The sequence below is a fragment of the Carettochelys insculpta genome, chromosome 3 (genome assembly GCF_033958435.1).
Source record: "Carettochelys insculpta isolate YL-2023 chromosome 3, ASM3395843v1, whole genome shotgun sequence".
Lineage (NCBI taxonomy): Eukaryota > Metazoa > Chordata > Testudines > Carettochelyidae > Carettochelys > Carettochelys insculpta.
Window position 1 is genome coordinate 103,803,093 of NC_134139.1, and position 17,158 is coordinate 103,820,250.

The window sequence follows — 17,158 nt, forward strand, 5'->3', positions numbered from 1 at the left end:
ACAAACGAGTTTTTTTACATTTGCAGACAATAATGCTTACCGCTTCTTGTTTACGGTGTCAACTGAAAGTTTAAAAAAAGGCATTCACATACCACCATTATAACTAGAATTGCAAAATATATACATGCCAAATATGATGCAGCTTCATATTTCCCTTCATGCATCATCCACCGTTCCAGAGGACGTGCATCCATGTTGATGACTGACCAGTGCACGTTCATTTTAATCATCTGAGTCAGATACCACCAGCAGAAGGTTGATTTTCTTTTTTGATGATCCAAGATGAGAGTGTTATGCTTTTAAGGTTCTGGAATCATGTTCTATGCTTCATTCCTCTCAGCTTTTGTAAGGTACTTGAAATTTTTCAACCTTGGGTACAGATTTCACATATTGTACCTTCTTTTGTCAGATCTCCAGAAAGTGTTCCTAAATTAATGGCATGTGTTGGGTCATCACCTGAGACTGCTGTAGCATGAAATATGTGGCAGAATATGTGTAATACATCAGGAAACACAGTTTTTCCCTGAGGAGCTCAGTCATCTATTGAACTAATGCATTTTTTAAGTGAGCGTTGTCAGCATGAAAGCATTTCTTCTGCAATGGTGGTTGAAGCATGAAGAGGAATATGAATGTTTACTGGATCTGGTGTGTAATTACCCTGCATTGCCCGTTACAGAAGTGCCACGTGAATGCCTGTTTGCAATTTCAGATGACATTGTAAATAGGAAGCGGGCAGCATTGTCTCCTGTAAATGTAAACAAACTTGTTTGTCGGAGCAATTAGATGAACAAGTAGTAGGACTGAGTGAATTTTTAGGCTCTACAGTTTTACGTTGTTTCATTTTTTAATGCAGTTTGTAACCAAAAATGTTTATATTTGTAAGGTGGACTTTCATAATAAAAAGGTTGCATCACAGTACTTTTATGAGGTGAACTGAAAAACACTATTTCCTTTGTTTATCATTATTAAAGGGCAAGTATTCATAATCAAAAGCAATATAAAGGGAGCACTGCACACTGTATTCTGTGCTATAACAGAAATCAATATCTGAAAATGTAGAAAAATATTGAAATATTTAATATGATTCAATTGGTATTCTCTTGTTTAACAGTGTGATTAAAACTGCAATTAATCATGATTCATTTTTGAGCTTAATCATGTGAGTTAACTGCAATTAATCAACAGCCTTAAAATATAAATATATTTTGCTTTGACACAAATATTTTGTGTGATTCTTAATGCATCTTGTTCCTTTTTAATTTTCCTTTCCACCAGAACTGTACTGTTCTTTGCCCAGACCTGGGAATGTCCATTTTGAATCTAAAAACCTGAAGAATGTCCTGCATTGGTCACCACCAGAAGAACTAGGAGAGGGAGTACTCTATACGGTGAAGTACTTGATGTAAGTTTGCCTCATGTCCGTTTTCCAATTCTAAGAGAATAACTAAAGGCACTTTTACGCAAAGGCAGGGACAGAAAGCTAATTTTGTAAATGAATTAGAGCTTGGGGATGTAAAGAAAAATAAATCATTTTAAGCTGTTTATTTTGATATTTTAGACACCAGTTAAAGGACATGGGAAGGCAGACTATGTGAAAGGTACAAAATAAGAGGTGAGGCCTTGTCTACACTGAACCTCCCCTCCCAGTTGGTCTAACTTAGGCAACAAGCCTGCCACGGGGCCTTCCATGCAGTAAGATCACTGTGGGGCTGATCTTCCATCAACTCAAGCTGTTCTCATCCTGGTGGAGTGCCAGAGTTGATGGGAGAGTTCTCTGAAGTCCAGTGCTTTTTTTTAAAAAAAAAAAAAAAAAAAAAATGGAGCTGGTACTTAGCTGGCTCCCTGCCCCCAGCCAGTCCCCCAGCTAGGGCTGATTAAGGCACCCGTAGTCAGTCCTGGCACAAAAAAAACCACTGCTGAAATCTATTTGCTATGTCTAAGCAGGTGCAATATATCAACCTCTGGTTGATAAATCACTGCAGCATCAATCCACTGCGCAGTGAATACAAGTTCTTAGGCACTCCAGGGACTTTTACTCTAAAACTTTTTACTCTAAAACTTGAGGCCCTGAGTCAGTTTAGGCACCTACAAGATTTGGTGGGCATTTAGGCAACTAAGCCCTTTTTCTGAGTCTGGGTTTCTCTAGTTCAGGATTCCCTCAGTGTAGTGAGATTCTGCAGTGGCTTGCTATGCCAGGTTTCAGGAGCAAAATGGCCCAGCCTGACTGACAAACAGGACCTAAGGAGTTAGTCACAAACAGATCCCCTTCAGGTGTTTTGCATCCAGATGGTAACCCCTTAAAATAGAGTTTGTATCAGGGAGCAATGGGATAATCCTCTATATGGCATTATGAGTATAGCTTCTAAGCGATTGCATGTGTTCATTACTGGCCTTTGTTGGATAAAAGGTGAGTAATTTTATTGTATTGCAAGGATTTATAAAGATGTATGCCCTTGGACATTACAACCAGCTAATGAGAACTCTCATGGATGTCTGAGGTTTAGTAAGAGAAGGTTTAGAGTCCTTTTCTTTGCATGTGCGGTTTAGCAAGAGACCATGTTATGGCTATGTTGCATGCGCAGCTCTCTCTTCTCTCTCGTGCAGATACGGCATAGGTAAATGGATTAAAAAGTCAGAATGCAAGAACATCAGTAGAGCATGGTGTGACCTCTCCAATGAAACCTATAACCATGAGGACCAATACTATGCAAGAGTAAAAGCCTTCTTCAGTGGCAACTGTTCCAGGTGGACAGAAACTTCACGATTCTATCCTCTCACAGATAGTAAGGAAAGACAATGATTACATGTCATCATGAAATGTTTATTAATATTGTGTGTGTGCCCTCAAATGCAAAGGAAGGAACTTCCATTTCACATCAAAACTGCTTTTGCTATTGGCAGAGCTAGTTGGAGTGTATCCGCTAAAAATTTGAGTTTTTGTGCCAATTGCATTCCAAGAATGTTTGTTTGAAAATATCTGCTGCATGCAGAATAATAGGCAGACCATGTTTGAGGGTATGGTAAAACCTCTCTCTTCTTGAAAAGCTGGCAACCATGCATGTATCGTCTGGAGAACACATTAAGAAAAAATATTCCACTGTCTATAAAATACTATTCCAAGATAGCTCCTGCTAAACGGGCAGTGTCTATCTCAATAACACATAGTGCTGTGTCTCTCATCTAAGCCAGGCAGTCTAGCACTCTCCAGAAACTCACAGTAACTTAGCTCATTTTAGCAAGCTGAAATCTTACACACATTAACATAGATCAGATTGTGCAAATTTCAAGGATTTCTGGTCTGCTAGGCACAGGGATTTCCAACCCAAACTTCTAATCAAATAGCATCCGTGCTGTTGCTATTAAGACTTAGTGGCTTATTCAGATAATACATTTTGAACAATATAAAATAAATTATTCTAAGTTACAGTTAAATCCCAAACATCTATAATGAAACTTAATATAATCCGCTGTTTAGGAAATTTTAATATGATGCTAGTCATAATCTTTGCTGTCTGAAATTGCTTCATTTAAATGAATACACTTTTATCTTCCCAGCTAAAATTGATCCACCAGCAGTTACTGTATCTTCCACTGACAGATCTATATCAATAGTTCTGACTGTTCCTGAGAAATGGAAAAGAACCCCTGAAGAGGAATCTGTATCTTTGCATCAGGTCTACTCTGGCCTGCAATATAACGTGTCTGTTCTCAACAAAAAGACGAAGAAAAAGGTAAGCTTGAAAAATCAGTAGAACAGTATGTATTAAATGTTGTCACATGCTTATGGAACCCATCCTGTGGGTTGCCGCATGGCTGGTATACTTCATTTATTTAAATATAATTCTACACATGCCAGTGACAGCAGGGTACCACACCTCTCACGAGTGCCCCCTTTTGCCTGGGCGTATCTGCATATTTAAACCAGTCCCAGTACCGGAGTGAGGTCATACCCCCAGGGCTTCCTCCTCAGAGAAAATTGTTTCATCCTCCTGGCCCCAGCTCTCCCTCACGACAGTTCAGTCCCCTTCTGCGTGTTTACTCCTCTCCAGCTGTAGGCCCTTCCCCAGTGGCTTGTGAGTGGATGGGTGGGGAACGGGACACACCCACTACTCCAGGTCCCAGTCCAGGGACCCTATGAATAGCAGCTGTGCACTATCCTGTCTCCTTAGCAAAACTGCCTTCAGTTCCTGGGGCCGCTTTCCCACGGCTCTATCTTTCACCAATGCCTTACTTTTAACTCAGGAGCCTTTTAAACATAGGTCCAGCAACCATCCAGGAACTCATCCTCACTCCTCCAATCCATATTAGCACCTAGCTGCCTGTTGTCTTGCCCTTCCATTTGGCCCGACAGGAGCACCACCTGTATTCCTCTAGCTCCAGCAAATAACTGTTGCTGCTGCTGCTGCTGCTGCTGCTGCTAGGCCCTCATTGGCTGCTTCCCCTGACACCGCTCCAGCTTGCTTAGAGACGTCTCACCTGCTGCTCTTCTCCAGGTATGAATGTGGCAGGAGACTGAGGCATCCTTCTGAGCCTCATCCACCCCATCACAATGCCTCAGATCTGGTTATAGTACTTGTGATAAACCACATACTTGGATCTCCCTATCTGAATATCTTCCCAGCCCCAACTCACCTGATTCATCCTAAGATTCCAAATCCCTGAGCTGCTTCAAAGAGGTAGATGACATGAGGAAAGAAAAAGCAATGACTTGCTAGAAAAATATTTTCCTCACCTCTCCCCCAACACATACCTCTTCCCAATTACAGTGCTGTGAAGTGCAGGATAAACAAATTTAGTAACTGGGCTGGTCCCATTTCTCACAGTTCTGCAGGACTAGAAATGGGTGCTTTAGATCAGGGGTGAGCAAAGTGGAGGGGTGCTCTCTCGGGGAGAATTTCAAAAGGGGGGCTGCAGCACAATCGGCCTCTCCCCAGCCCTTGTGGGTCCTCTGACGATACAATGAGCAAAGCAACCTATCCACAAAAATCTGCTGGTTCACAAACCAAATGTAACACTTTCTAGGCCAGGCATTTCTGTATGTTAATTTGTGCATGATGTCGGGGTGAAGGTAATCTGCACTGAACGTGCTTTTCTCTTGGGGGGGCGGGATTAAAAAGAGAGAAAAAGCTTGGTCAACCATTCCACTATTTTATTTGTTTCAGAATGTGGCATGGCATTAAAATTTCTGCCTGTCATTTGCATTTTGCAAAATTCTCTGGACTGGTCAGAAGAGACCTTAGCCAGCTAGCAATTTGTTTAATGTTCATCGCTAACAGTGTTGGTTTTGTGGGTTTTTTTTGTAAATTTACCCTGAATATGGATAAGTGGCTTTCAATTGCTGGTGAAAATGCTACAACTTCTACATCGTCGTCAAATTATGATCCACCCAAAGAAAAAAAGCCAAAGTTACATGAAATTGTTGAAAATTCCGAAACAACTGAATGTGCAGATATGAAAACAGAGTCCTCCAGTAGCAAAATAAGAAAATATAAAGAATATCTTAAACATGGATTTTCATGGACAATGTTGAATAATAAGCAACAACCTCAGTGTGTACTTTTTTCCACTATCTTGGCCAGCTACAGTTTGAAACCAACGAAACTCATGCACTACTTGATTACCAGATGTCCTGAACACAAAAATAAAGACGTTGTCTTTTTTAAATGACAGGAAGAATTGCAGAAGGCAAGTGCAAATGTCATAAATAAATGTGTAACATTATCTTCAAAAACTCAGAGGGCATCTTTCCAAGCGTCTCCTCTGATTTCAAAGACAATCAAGCCACATAACATTGGTAAAACATTAGTACTTCCAACTGCAATTAAGGTAAATGAGATTGTACACAGTGGCAATTATGCTGAAACCATAGAAACTATATCTTTGTCTCATGACACAGTAAAGAGGTATATCATAGATCTTGCTAAGGACATTGAAACACAACTGTTGATGTGAATTCACCAAAGTATTAAGTTTGCAATTCAACTGGATCAAAGTATTGATATTGTTAACATGGCACAGCTGATACTATTTGATACTGTTATGAAGGTGAAATCCTAGAAGAAATGTTCTGCAAATCACTTGAAGGCTACTTTTTAAGAGAAGATATCTTCAGCATTGTGGATTAATTTTTTAAAGCCAATGATCTGCTCTGGTGTAACTGTTGGTGTATGTACCAATGGTGCTGCTGCAATGATGGGACATAAGAATTTCAGGGTGAAAGGTCTAAACATCTCTTCTTGTGAAATTTTACACATTGAATGATTCATTGTGAAGCTCTTGTTGCAAAGAACCTTGAGCCTGAAGCAACCACAGTTCTGAATGATGCGATAAACATAGTGAATTTTATTAAAGCTCGGCCCTTGCAGAACAGATTATTTTCCATTTTCTTTAATGAAGTAGGCTCAGAATTTGATGACCTCCTTTTACATACTGCAGTTAGATGGCTATCAAGGGGAAAGATTCTTCAACACATCTTTGAGCTCAAAGATGCACTCCAACTTTTCCTTTCGGATTATAACCAAAGTGTGGCTGAAAAATTCTGCAGTGAAAGATGGCTTCTAATTTTGTGTTATCTCAGCAATATTTTTGAAAAAATGCATAACCTGAATTCATCACTACAAGGAAAAATTAGTAACATTTTTAAAATGGGTGATATCAGTAGTTTTTAAAAAGCTCACTCTCTGGAAACATCAAATACAAAACAGGATCTGAAATGTTTCAGTGTCTCAGCAATATCATTGAAGCCTCTGATATTGATCTCAGTCAGACTGATGCTGTTATATCATCCCACCTTGAAAATCTCTACCACAGTCTCTCCCAGAGGCTCTGGGTTTGCCAACAGGAGAGTTTGACAGCATTCAGAATCCTTTTGACACAGATGTAGGAAACAATAAATACCTCTTGATGTTACAAACAATTTACATTTAACTTTTAAGATTTATTGTAGGAAACAGCAAGAACAGTAGGCAGATTTGTCAAATTCCATTTGCAATGTGGAGTTGCTTAAAGCAAAGAGCCTTGCAAGCTTTTGGGTCTCCATGAAGAAGAATATCTTGAACTTTCTGCAAAGGCTGTTGAAGTGCTCTTGCCTTTTACTTACTTACCTTTGTGAAGCTACTTTCTCCAAATTAGCTGCTTTAAAAAACAAAATTTGTTCCTATCTAGATGTGGAACCAGAGCTCCAAGTAGCAGTCTCTGCAATAATACCCAGGATGGATATCCTTGCTACTGGGTCTCAGGCTTATCTGACTCATTCAAGATGTTGAAATATGTTACTGTTTATGTGTATGTGTATTTGCATTTATATACTGATTAATACAGTTTTACAGTCTATATACTTACTTTCTTACACATTTTCTTATCTTCTTTATTTATACGAACATAATCAAAACTTCTGTCAGTTTGGATTACATTAGACAGGTTGTGGAAGCCGCACTAATTGCAGGGATGTAAAGTGAGGCCTGATGTAAAAAGTTTGCTCTCCCTGCTTTACGTCATTGCAATGGAGAGATGTCCAGCTTTCAAAGGGGACATCACTAGGTGCCAAGTACAAAGTGCCAAGATATTGGCCAGTGCTGCTACAATGATTTTATGTATAGGAAAGTTATTTTTAGATCCTTTATGGTATTAAATAACTATTTTTAATTTGCCTCCAAGCTCAGACACCTAGCTTAACAAGAAGTGCTTAACAAACCGTTATCCTAATTTTTAAAAAATTGTAAAACTTGAACCTATGTCTTAAGCTGTCTTTCTGTAACATGTGGTGTGCTCTGTATTAATATTATGCTGTTTCTATAAAATGCCAAAGCAAAGCAATTATTCCATAAATGGACTATGGAGAGACATTCTGATCAGCCTTGTTTCACCTGACGTCAGAGCGTTCTTCTTTTTTTAACTTAGCAGGACTCCACCAATGCTGCTCAGTAATGGTCCAGCTTTGAAAGCCAATAAGATGCATGAGGGCTTGATTCTGTTCTCATTTAAGTCAAAATTAAAACTTCCATTTGCTTTGTAAGAAGTAGGTTGGCCTCAATGAGTTTACCTAAAACAAAAACTAAATGTAACTTTGTTGTACCTTGTTAGGAGTATATGCTAGCAATGTTCCATTTTCTTTCCTTTCTGTAAAGGGGGAATTGGTCTATTAAATTAAAGAATATTACTTTAAGTAGAACATAAAGTGTGCAGATAATGTAATGGCTAATTCTATTTTCATTAGTGTTCAGAAAAATGGAAATAATTAGCATTCAAGCTCTAGCTCATGATAATGGTTAGAATGTTGCTCTTCCTGAGTTTTGTTTGTTTTTAATAAAATCCATCTTCTGTGTGTCAGTGCAGGATTGAAATAAAAATTACCATCTTCTTTTTTCCTAGTGGGTCTTCTCCATTAAAAACAATACACTGGTTGTGCCCCGATTGGAATCCAATACAGTTTACTGTGTCAGCGTACAGACATATGTCACAACCCCATTTCTGCTCAGCAGATTCTCCAAAGAAGAGTGCATTGCAACTCTGAAAGGTATGTACAAATTGGCAACATGTGAAGAGAGAAACTTTGGTCAGAGTTAGGAAGCGTCACATGTTCCATTAAAACAGGAGCAATTCTAGGAAGAAGCACCAGTAAGAACTGCATAGTGAGTTAACAAGTGAAAAGGGGCAGTTCTGATTTTGGAAAGTTTCCCCTTCTCTGTTTCCCTGCCAGACTTTGATCCATTGTACTGCTGAAGAATCTCCCTTTTTTCCCCCCTGGCTACAAAACACACGTGGCCCTCCTGACTGGGGCTCACATGAAATTACAGGTTGCACCTCCCTGGCCCACACCCTCGGGACCTCAGTGAACTGGGGCAGGAGGGCAACCAGCTGGCAGCCCTCAGGTGGGGGACCAGGGGAGGTTAAGGTATGTTGTCCCTGGCTGCCCCTGCTGGCCTTCTGGCCACAGCTTGCCACTGTATCCAACCCCACGGGGCTGCCAAGGGACGTTGGTGCTCCAGCCCTGGCCCCTCACTTGAGGACTGCCAGCTGGTTGCCCTCCTGCCCCAGTTCTCTGGTCCAGGAACATCCCTGGTCTTGCTGGAGAAGGGATGTTGCCAGACCAGAGGGTGCCAGTTTTAGGAGGTGCAACCTGTACTTCATCTGTGAGCAGGCTGTTCCTCCGAACATAAATCTCATTCACCTTCCATTCTCTTTCTCCCAGTAGCCCTGTGGTCTTTGTTGGAATTTTCCTCACAGATGATGGAGTACATTTGTGTGTGTGTGCGTGCTCTTTCTCTCACACCCGCCCAGTTTAAGTCCATAATGCACAGGGGAATGCCTGCACCAATGGCAACAGGAAGCAATAGCCTGTTCAGCCCTGCTGCATGGTGCTGGGGCCTTTGGGGAAAACATAATTTTTTTTCAGAAGAAAAGGGAAAGAAATCAGAATTGAAGCTGTTCTATGAATAGGCATTTTTCCTCATAGTGAGGATGAATTAGGTTAGCTAATTCCACCTGCAAAGACAAATGGAATTGTTAAAATTTGGTCTCTGGCTCAAATGTCACCATTGTCATCTCCGACAGATGCCGAACCCCCCTAAATGCAGCTAATTCAGATCCTCCATCCAGTCAGCCGTGAGATAAGAGCCTGTGACAACACGTGACATTAAGAACTAAACTACATCATGCAATAATTTCTGTTTTATTAACAGACCCAACTGTAGAACAGAGTGTAACAATCATATTTGGATGTGTTCTGCCCATCATTTTAACTCCCCTTATTATCTCCATGGCATACTTTTATGTGTACAGATACATTCATGTCAGCAAACAAAAGCATCCAGCTAACCTGGTAAGTGCTCCTGATTACTCATTCAGATCTCAGTCCTGCCATTTACACTGCCCCTGTGCAGAGCCCCTTTGAATTCATAAAGCTTCTGTGAGGGTGTTACAGCCTATCAGCATGCCAGATATTGCAGGATGAGTGCCTTAAGTTCCACTCCAATCAAGAAAAGAGCATCATGTGCTGGTTGTTAATATAAGCAATACAGATGAATGCGTAAAACAAACAGCTGTGCCTGTTAGACGTGACTGCCCGGCAGTCTTTCCTAAAATGATGCCCAAAGCAGAACTGTTCTGTTAGGCTTGGAAAGGGTCATTGCTATAAGCAAGCATTAAGGTGCACTGAGGCAAATGCCATTACTAAGCTCCTGGCACAATTTCTATATTTACCCAGCGAGATCTGTGGAGAGGATTCAATGAGCAAAAATTATTAATTGGATTAATTCATCACTAAATAGAAGAGACCAAAGTAAATATTGATGTTCTCTTGGACTATTGTTAGATGTTACTCCTGTTCACTGTTTAATTAGGTTTCTGGAAGATTTAGTGGTCTGCACTGGGTAGATTACTTAACTTTCAGTTTAGTATATTTTCAAATATGGTACATTTAGGTCTGATTGTCTGTAGTAGTCTGCTAGCAGGCATCTGTACCACTAATTCGATAGTCCAAAGATATTTCTGTGTACAAATATTTACCATTTGCCATTTCGTCCCTTGCATTTTATTATGTTAACCCATTTTTAAAGAAAAGATCTTGAAAAGAACAGGCTGGGATGTGGAAGGTTTCATTTTAAATCCTTAAAAGCAGAACTTTATCTTGTAGATATTCTATAGCAACTTGCACAAATACCAATGCACCATCATAAAAACATTACATACTAAGGGTATGTCTACACCAGAAATACTATGGCTGCCCAGCTGCTGTGGCTCTGGAGCGCACACATGTACTACAATGAAAGTGGGTGGTGGTGGTTGTGTTCTTCCTTTGCTGTAGTAAACCCAGCTCTGCAAGAAATGGTATCTAGGTTAACAGAAGAACTTTTCTGTCTATTAGTGGTGTCTACACCCAGGCTTAAATTGTCTTCATTGAGCCTCATAGGATGGGAAATTTTCCTCGGGCCTGAGTGATGTAATTAAGCCGACCTACGTTTGTAGCATAATCCAGCCCTCAGTTGTGGTGATAACTCGCTCTCCATGACAGAGGATGGCAGGGAGGGTTTGAAGGCGATAGAGAGAATGCTGGGATTAAATCTGGAAGAAGCCAGGCCACAGAGGGGTTGGTGCAGGAGGTGCAGAGTCTGACAAGAGTTCCTCCAGGTCTTGTGTTTCAGGTGGGTGCCATACTTTCAAAAACCCAAAAGGGGTGCAGCCATTGTGCTGGTTTTGGGCCACTTCCTTCCTCTTACATGGAGCCAGGTTCATCTGTGTAGTCCAGAACTGGCAATGTGGCAGTATAAAGCAGCCTTTGCATGCAGGGAAGGTCAGGGTTGCTGTTGTGGCTGAACCCCAGGAAGGCACATCTTTGCAACCTCCACCTCTTGACATCTGGGTTAAAATTCTTTTTTAAGTAACAAGTGAAAATTAATCCATATCCCAGCTACCATTTCACTATATCTGCAAACCACCTCATCTGATCAGCAGTCTGCACCCATGCAGAGGTGGAATAGCCAAGTAATTTCAGATTAGGAACCAAGAGCATTGAGAAAATGTTCTAGAACAACTTTGAAGCTACACTACACCTTTCTCAGATTAGTGGTATTAGTCTTTCATTTTACCTTATAAAAGCACGACACATTTATAATAAAAAGACAGCTTCATAGTTTGTTTCTGGGGTTGTTCCTCTCCGTCACCACCCCACCGTATATTTCATTTACAGTAGCTGCACTTACTCTGTTTGAAAAAGTCTGATTGGGAAGAGGTTCTTTTGTATTTTAACCAAGGTAATGTCTCTCAAACTAAAAGAAACCTAAGTACCACTATCCTATAATGAGTATTTTGCAACCCTGTAATATTTTCTGAAGCTCTTGGATCACTGTACAAGCACTAATGAGTGAGTTAACACACACACAACTTCTGTGAGGAGTAGGTAACTAGTGACTTCCCCATTTTGCACATGGAAGGATGGAGGTGCATAGACTGGGGATGTAACTGGCCTCAGGGTCACAAATGCACTCTGTGGCACAGCCAGAAGTAGAAGACAAATCCCTGGACTCAGTCCCGTGTCTGAACCCACAACTTCCTATGTGAAGTTATGCCTGATTATTGAATCCACTTTGCCTTAAAGTGAAAACTTTATCTTTGTCAGAGGATTTACAGCCCGTTGTGTCGCTGCTTAGAGATAGTGGGCCAGATTTTTCACTTTCTAACCTCTTACTGCCTGGGACCTAATCATGCATTTTAAGAGTAGATGCCAAGTAATAATTAGATGGTATCTGCATTTGTATTTTTTAAATCAAAATGTCTTTCTATTACAGGTATTGCACTATACCAGTAAATGTGAGGAAAGGGTATTTATCCCTTCTGAAAAGATATTGGTTAACTTCATCACTCTTAATGTAGTGGATGAGTACAAGACTTCCCAGGAAACCACTGATTTAATAGAGGGGACCAGCCACAGTTGCAGTTCCACTTGTGATGAAAGCAGAGCTGATATGCCTCTGAAAAGAGCCTTAAAAGTGAATCCTATGGATGACTCTTCCAAAGATGTGAAAATTTTACCTGACTCCAACCAATACAGGAACTGGTCACCCTCGTGCCAACTTGGATTCCACAATACTTTGGGTCAAGGGAATGAAGGGATTGTAGAGTACGAATTTGATGTGAGGCCCGTGGAACAACTTGTGCCAAAGCTAAAAGAATGTGGTTTGACAGAGAAGTCGTCTGCACCGAGAGAACTGCTACGTGAGCCACAGATCGCTTTGAGGGACTGGGCCGACAGAAAAATGAGACGTTCGTACTGTCCCCAGGTTGATGTGCAGGTTACAGACATGTGTTCAGTACAGGAGCTAAAAGAACTCAACTGGACGGAGGAGGCTGCTACACCAGAGGTACTATTGGGTGATCAGCAGACTGATTTGGTGAATCAGGGTGTGGAAAAAATAGGGCATTCTTACTGTCCCCAGTTAAGAACAATAACACAGACCCTCCAGGGCCAAACTGAGACAACAGAGGTAGAAGAGGAAGATGAACAGACCATCTTAGTAGATTGGGATCCTCATACTGGGAGACTTTGTATACCTACTTATTCCAGTTTTGAAAGTGAATCACATGGAGAAGTACTTGAGAATGAAGCATGTGATCAGCCCACTAAAGAGGGGCTTTTGTCCAAACTCTATAAGAGACGGGCGTCTGATGAGCCATCAGAAGACCAAGAGCCATATCTTGTGCAATTCAAAGAGCAATGGGGTCTGCATGTAAAAATGGAAGACTGAACAGGCTTCCTTCAACATCTTAAAAGTTAAATGTAAATTGTTTGTAACATCAAGAGGTATTTATTGCATGCAAGTCATGTCTGGATATGACCTAGAAACTGCATTTCCCTGAGGGATTTTCTAATCTCTGCTATTTGTTTTTTTTTATTTTTCTGAAAATGCGTGAAGAAGATTCTCTCGGTATTATTCTGGTATTTTCCACATGCTATATATATTAAAACAATTATTTTTAGAGAGTGTTGGAAAGATTTTCTCACTATGCATTTAATAAATCATTAAAAATAGGAAGGAAGCAGAGAATAAACACGAGCCATTTTCCACCCCCAAAGATTCTAAGGGTCATCCCAGTTTTCCCTGGGAAAGTACTTTCAGGTAGTTTGGTAAAAATGAAGTAGACTTATTTAAAGGTTCAGTCCAGCCCCTACTTAAGCTGCTTGAGAGGCTGCTGCAGGCTTCCTTGGGAATTGGTTCAAGCTTGAATACATTCATGACAGCTTCTACAATTCAATCTTTGCTGAGATTTGGGAAGAAAAGGCTAAATTTTTGTAGGCATTAGCCTCTTTCACTCTGGCTGTGTCTACACATGTCAGATCTTCCAGAAGCCATCTTCAGAAAGACCATCTTCTGGAAAAGACCGTCTGCACAGAAAGTGGCATCTGAAAGAGCTGCCCGGTCTTCCAGAAGATCACGTCCACAGATGCACAGATGCTGTTCCGGAAGAACAGGGCAGGAAACGCCGCAGACGGGGTCGCAAAGCCAGAGAGCACTTCCAGGGCACCAGCCACGCTGCCTGTTAAAGGCCCCCCCGCCCCAGCCCCTCCCTTCACTAGCTGCTGAGGCCCGTTGTGCTGCTCCCAGCACAGCTCGCCGTCACTGCTCTTGCAATAGTCCACATGCCAGCCGTGGACCCCAGGGTCCTGCAGCAGCACAGGCTCGCCCTGACAAGAAGGTGGCCAGGAGGCTCCCCAGCACCCCTCAGCCTGATACAGGAAGGCAGCATGAGCACCGGGGGCCCTGCCCCACCCTAGCCTCTGCCAGGCCCCCAACAGCCCATCTACCATGTCTGGACCCATGCCACCAGCAGCGAGTAGTGGGACTGGGTGGTCATTGAACAGTGGGACAATGAACAGTGGCAGCAGAACCTGTGCGTGGTGAAGGGAACATGCCGTGAGATCTGTGCCTGGTTGGCCTCCCTACTTCAGTGCCAGGACACAGGGATGTGGCCAGCCCTCCCCGTGGAGAAGCACTTAGCCATCGCTGTCTGGAGGTTGGCCACCCCAGATAGCTACTGCTCCTTAGGGCAGCAATTCAGGGTGGGCAAGTCCACCACTGGGGCCATCATACTGGAGGTAAGCCACACGCGGGGCCCCAGGCCACCTCAGGGAGCGGGGAGGGGGGGTGTCAGGCAACAGTGTCCCCAGGGGCCCGGAGGGGGGAGCTGGATGCAGGGGGCCCAACCTAGGGGACTCTGATACCCCACCCATACACATGCCTGCTCCCAGAGGAGTACCCTGCTGTGGGGGCCATAGGGAGGGAGGGTTGGAGGAAGGGAGGGGGTGGCCGGGGACTGGCCCGGGGTACCCCTGGACACACCCATGAGCGTGCACGCTCTCTGTCCTCTGCAGGTCATGGGGGCTGTCAGCAAGGTGCTCATGCAGCGGCTTGTGCTCCTCAGGGACCTCGACGCCGCTGTGGTGGGCTTCTCGGAGCTCAGCTTCACGCCATGCTTCAGGGCATTGGATGGTACCCATATCCCCATCAGGGCCCCAGCCCAGTGCACTTGCCAATATGTCAGCCACAAGGGATGCCACTCAACTGTGCTCCAGGCGCTGGTGGATGCTCAGGGCTGGTTCACCCATGTCTACATCGGCTGGCCTGGCTGGGCACACGACACCCGCATCTTTCGGAACTCCTCCCTGTGCCACCAGGTGAAGGCGGGCGCATACATCACCCAACGGGAGCTCCGCAGCAGCGACATTGCCATCCTGCTGCGCCTCGTCGCCAGCCGGGTGCACCCCCTGCAGCCTTGGCTCCAACGCCCCTACATGGGGCAGCTGAGCCCATTGCAGGAGCTCTTAAACGCCCAGCTGGGACGCACCCAGAACACAGTGGAGTTTGTCTTTGGGCGCCTAAAGGCCCGGTTTAGATACCTCCTCACGTGCCTCAGCGTTGGGGTGGAGAATGTCCTGCAGCTCCTGCCCACCTGTGCGCCCTCCATAACCTCCCTGAGGCGCGTGAGGGGGCACAGCACCTGGGCAGGCTGGCCCTGCCGCCCCAGGAGTACGAGCAGCCACCAACCAGCAGCTCCACCGGGACGGGGTCTACATCCAGGGGACCTCTGATCCGGGCCCCCAACACAGGCTCCCCTCTACCTCCCTGGTGAGCAGGGACACAGGTGCCAAACAGAACTGTACTGTGTAAATAACTAACGATACTGTGTGTATATAAACAATAAAAATGGGTATCAACATAACACAAGGGAGTAGGGTCAACTATTTACAAGGGCGGGGTGTGTAGGCCTCAGGTGTAATAATTGGCTATGGATGGGGAAAGGAGGGGCCCCTCCTTGAGGGATAGGGTATGACTGCCTCTCCCACCCCAGGTGTGCGGTCCCCGTAGGGGCCCCGACGGGACAGGGGAGCAGTGGTAGGCAGCCAGTGGCACATCCTTGGCAGGGGGATTGGTTCTTGGGGCAAAGGGCCCATCATGACCAGGGGGCAGGCCCCCAGGTCTCAAAGGGCTGCCGCCAGAAGACCCCAGGGAAGGAGGGCAGCTCAGGCCTTGGGGGCAGGGATGGCTCGGGCCTCAGGGGTGGGAGGAGGAGGTGAAAGGGGGCTGAGGGGAAGAGAAGCAGCGGGAGGCAAGGGCAGGGGCAGTGGGGAGTGCCACAAGAGCCCCACACACCTGACAGTGTATCCCCACTACCTCCCCCCATGTGTTCCAGTTCCATCAGAGGTCCTCCACCTCCAGGGCCAGGTGCCTCTCTGCCACATCATTTTGGTGGTGGAGGATGGCCGCATATGCCACTCCCTCCTCCGCCAGGCCCGCTGCGCCTCTCATGCTGCAGCCGTGTGCAAGGGTTGTGCCCTGCCCGGGGAACAGCCAGCTCTCCCCAGGCTCCTCTGAGCCTCACCCGTCCCCGGGATGGAGCTTCTGTAAGACAAGAGAGAGGGAGAGCGGAGATTAGGGCCCCAGTCAAGCCCCACGTGGCAGAGTCCCGTGCCCCTGAGCACCTCCCACTTGGCCCAACCCAGGAGGCCCTTGTACTGTGGGCCATGGCCATGGCATGGGCAGCCCCTCATGTTAGGGATGCTGCCATCTGTGAAGGGCCCTGTCTGGGAATGGGGCACTGGGCAAGAGGGATGTGGTTGGGCACAGAGTGCTGGGAGCAGCCGTGCACCCTGGGTGTCCCCCTGTGCGGAACTGCATGTGCAGGTGTTCCCAGGAGGGGCAGGGTTGGGGTGCCCTGCAGCTTGCCTGTGGCCCTGGGGTGCACTCTAGGGTGGGGCATCGGGGGGCTGTGGTTGGGGGGCCTGCGTGTGCCCCCACTGGGGGGATGCCCTTTGCTGCACACCTACCTAGAGTGAGCTCATATGGGTCTGGGGATGCCTGGCTGAATGTGTCCTAGCTGCTCGGCCCCGAGGCCATGGCAATCACCAGGGACCCTTCGGAGGAGGAGTCATCCAAGGGTCCCTGGGGCTGGCTAATGGTCTCACCCTCCTCCCTGGGCCTGGATGGTGGTCTTGCCATCCTCCCTGGCCTCTTCGGAGGAGCCACCGTCCTCCCCCTCCAATACAGCAGCAGCGTCCATGGCTGCCATGTCCACAAGGTGGCGCGGTGGCAAGGGGTCATCGCCTGCCAGAATGTCCCGCAACTCCCTATAATAGGCACACCTGGCTGGGCCAGCCCTGGAGCGA

General features: G+C 45.0%; 1 protein-coding gene across 3 annotated transcripts in view; it reads left to right on the plus strand.

Annotated features, from left to right (window-relative positions):
* IL20RA (interleukin 20 receptor subunit alpha) overlaps positions 1-16,004 on the plus strand; it is a 35,286-nt gene extending 19,282 nt beyond the window's left edge. Inside the window, exons 2-8 of one of the 3 annotated variants that reach the window (XR_012644784.1) lie at positions 1,276-1,402; positions 2,605-2,783; positions 3,556-3,731; positions 8,371-8,515; positions 9,681-9,820; positions 12,285-14,590; positions 14,867-16,004. Coding sequence is in view for 1 of the 3 variants with exons in the window: in XM_074988741.1 (XP_074844842.1) it covers positions 1,276-1,402; positions 2,605-2,783; positions 3,556-3,731; positions 8,371-8,515; positions 9,681-9,820; positions 12,285-13,241 (1,724 nt within the window). In the remaining 2 variants the exon portion in view is untranslated. Of the gene's footprint in view, positions 1-1,275; positions 1,403-2,604; positions 2,784-3,555; positions 3,732-8,370; positions 8,516-9,680; positions 9,821-12,284; positions 14,607-14,866 lie in introns of those variants that run through there. The other 2 variants (XR_012644785.1, XM_074988741.1) reach the window with 2 other exon arrangements.
* The last annotated feature ends 1,154 nt before the right edge of the window (positions 16,005-17,158 follow it).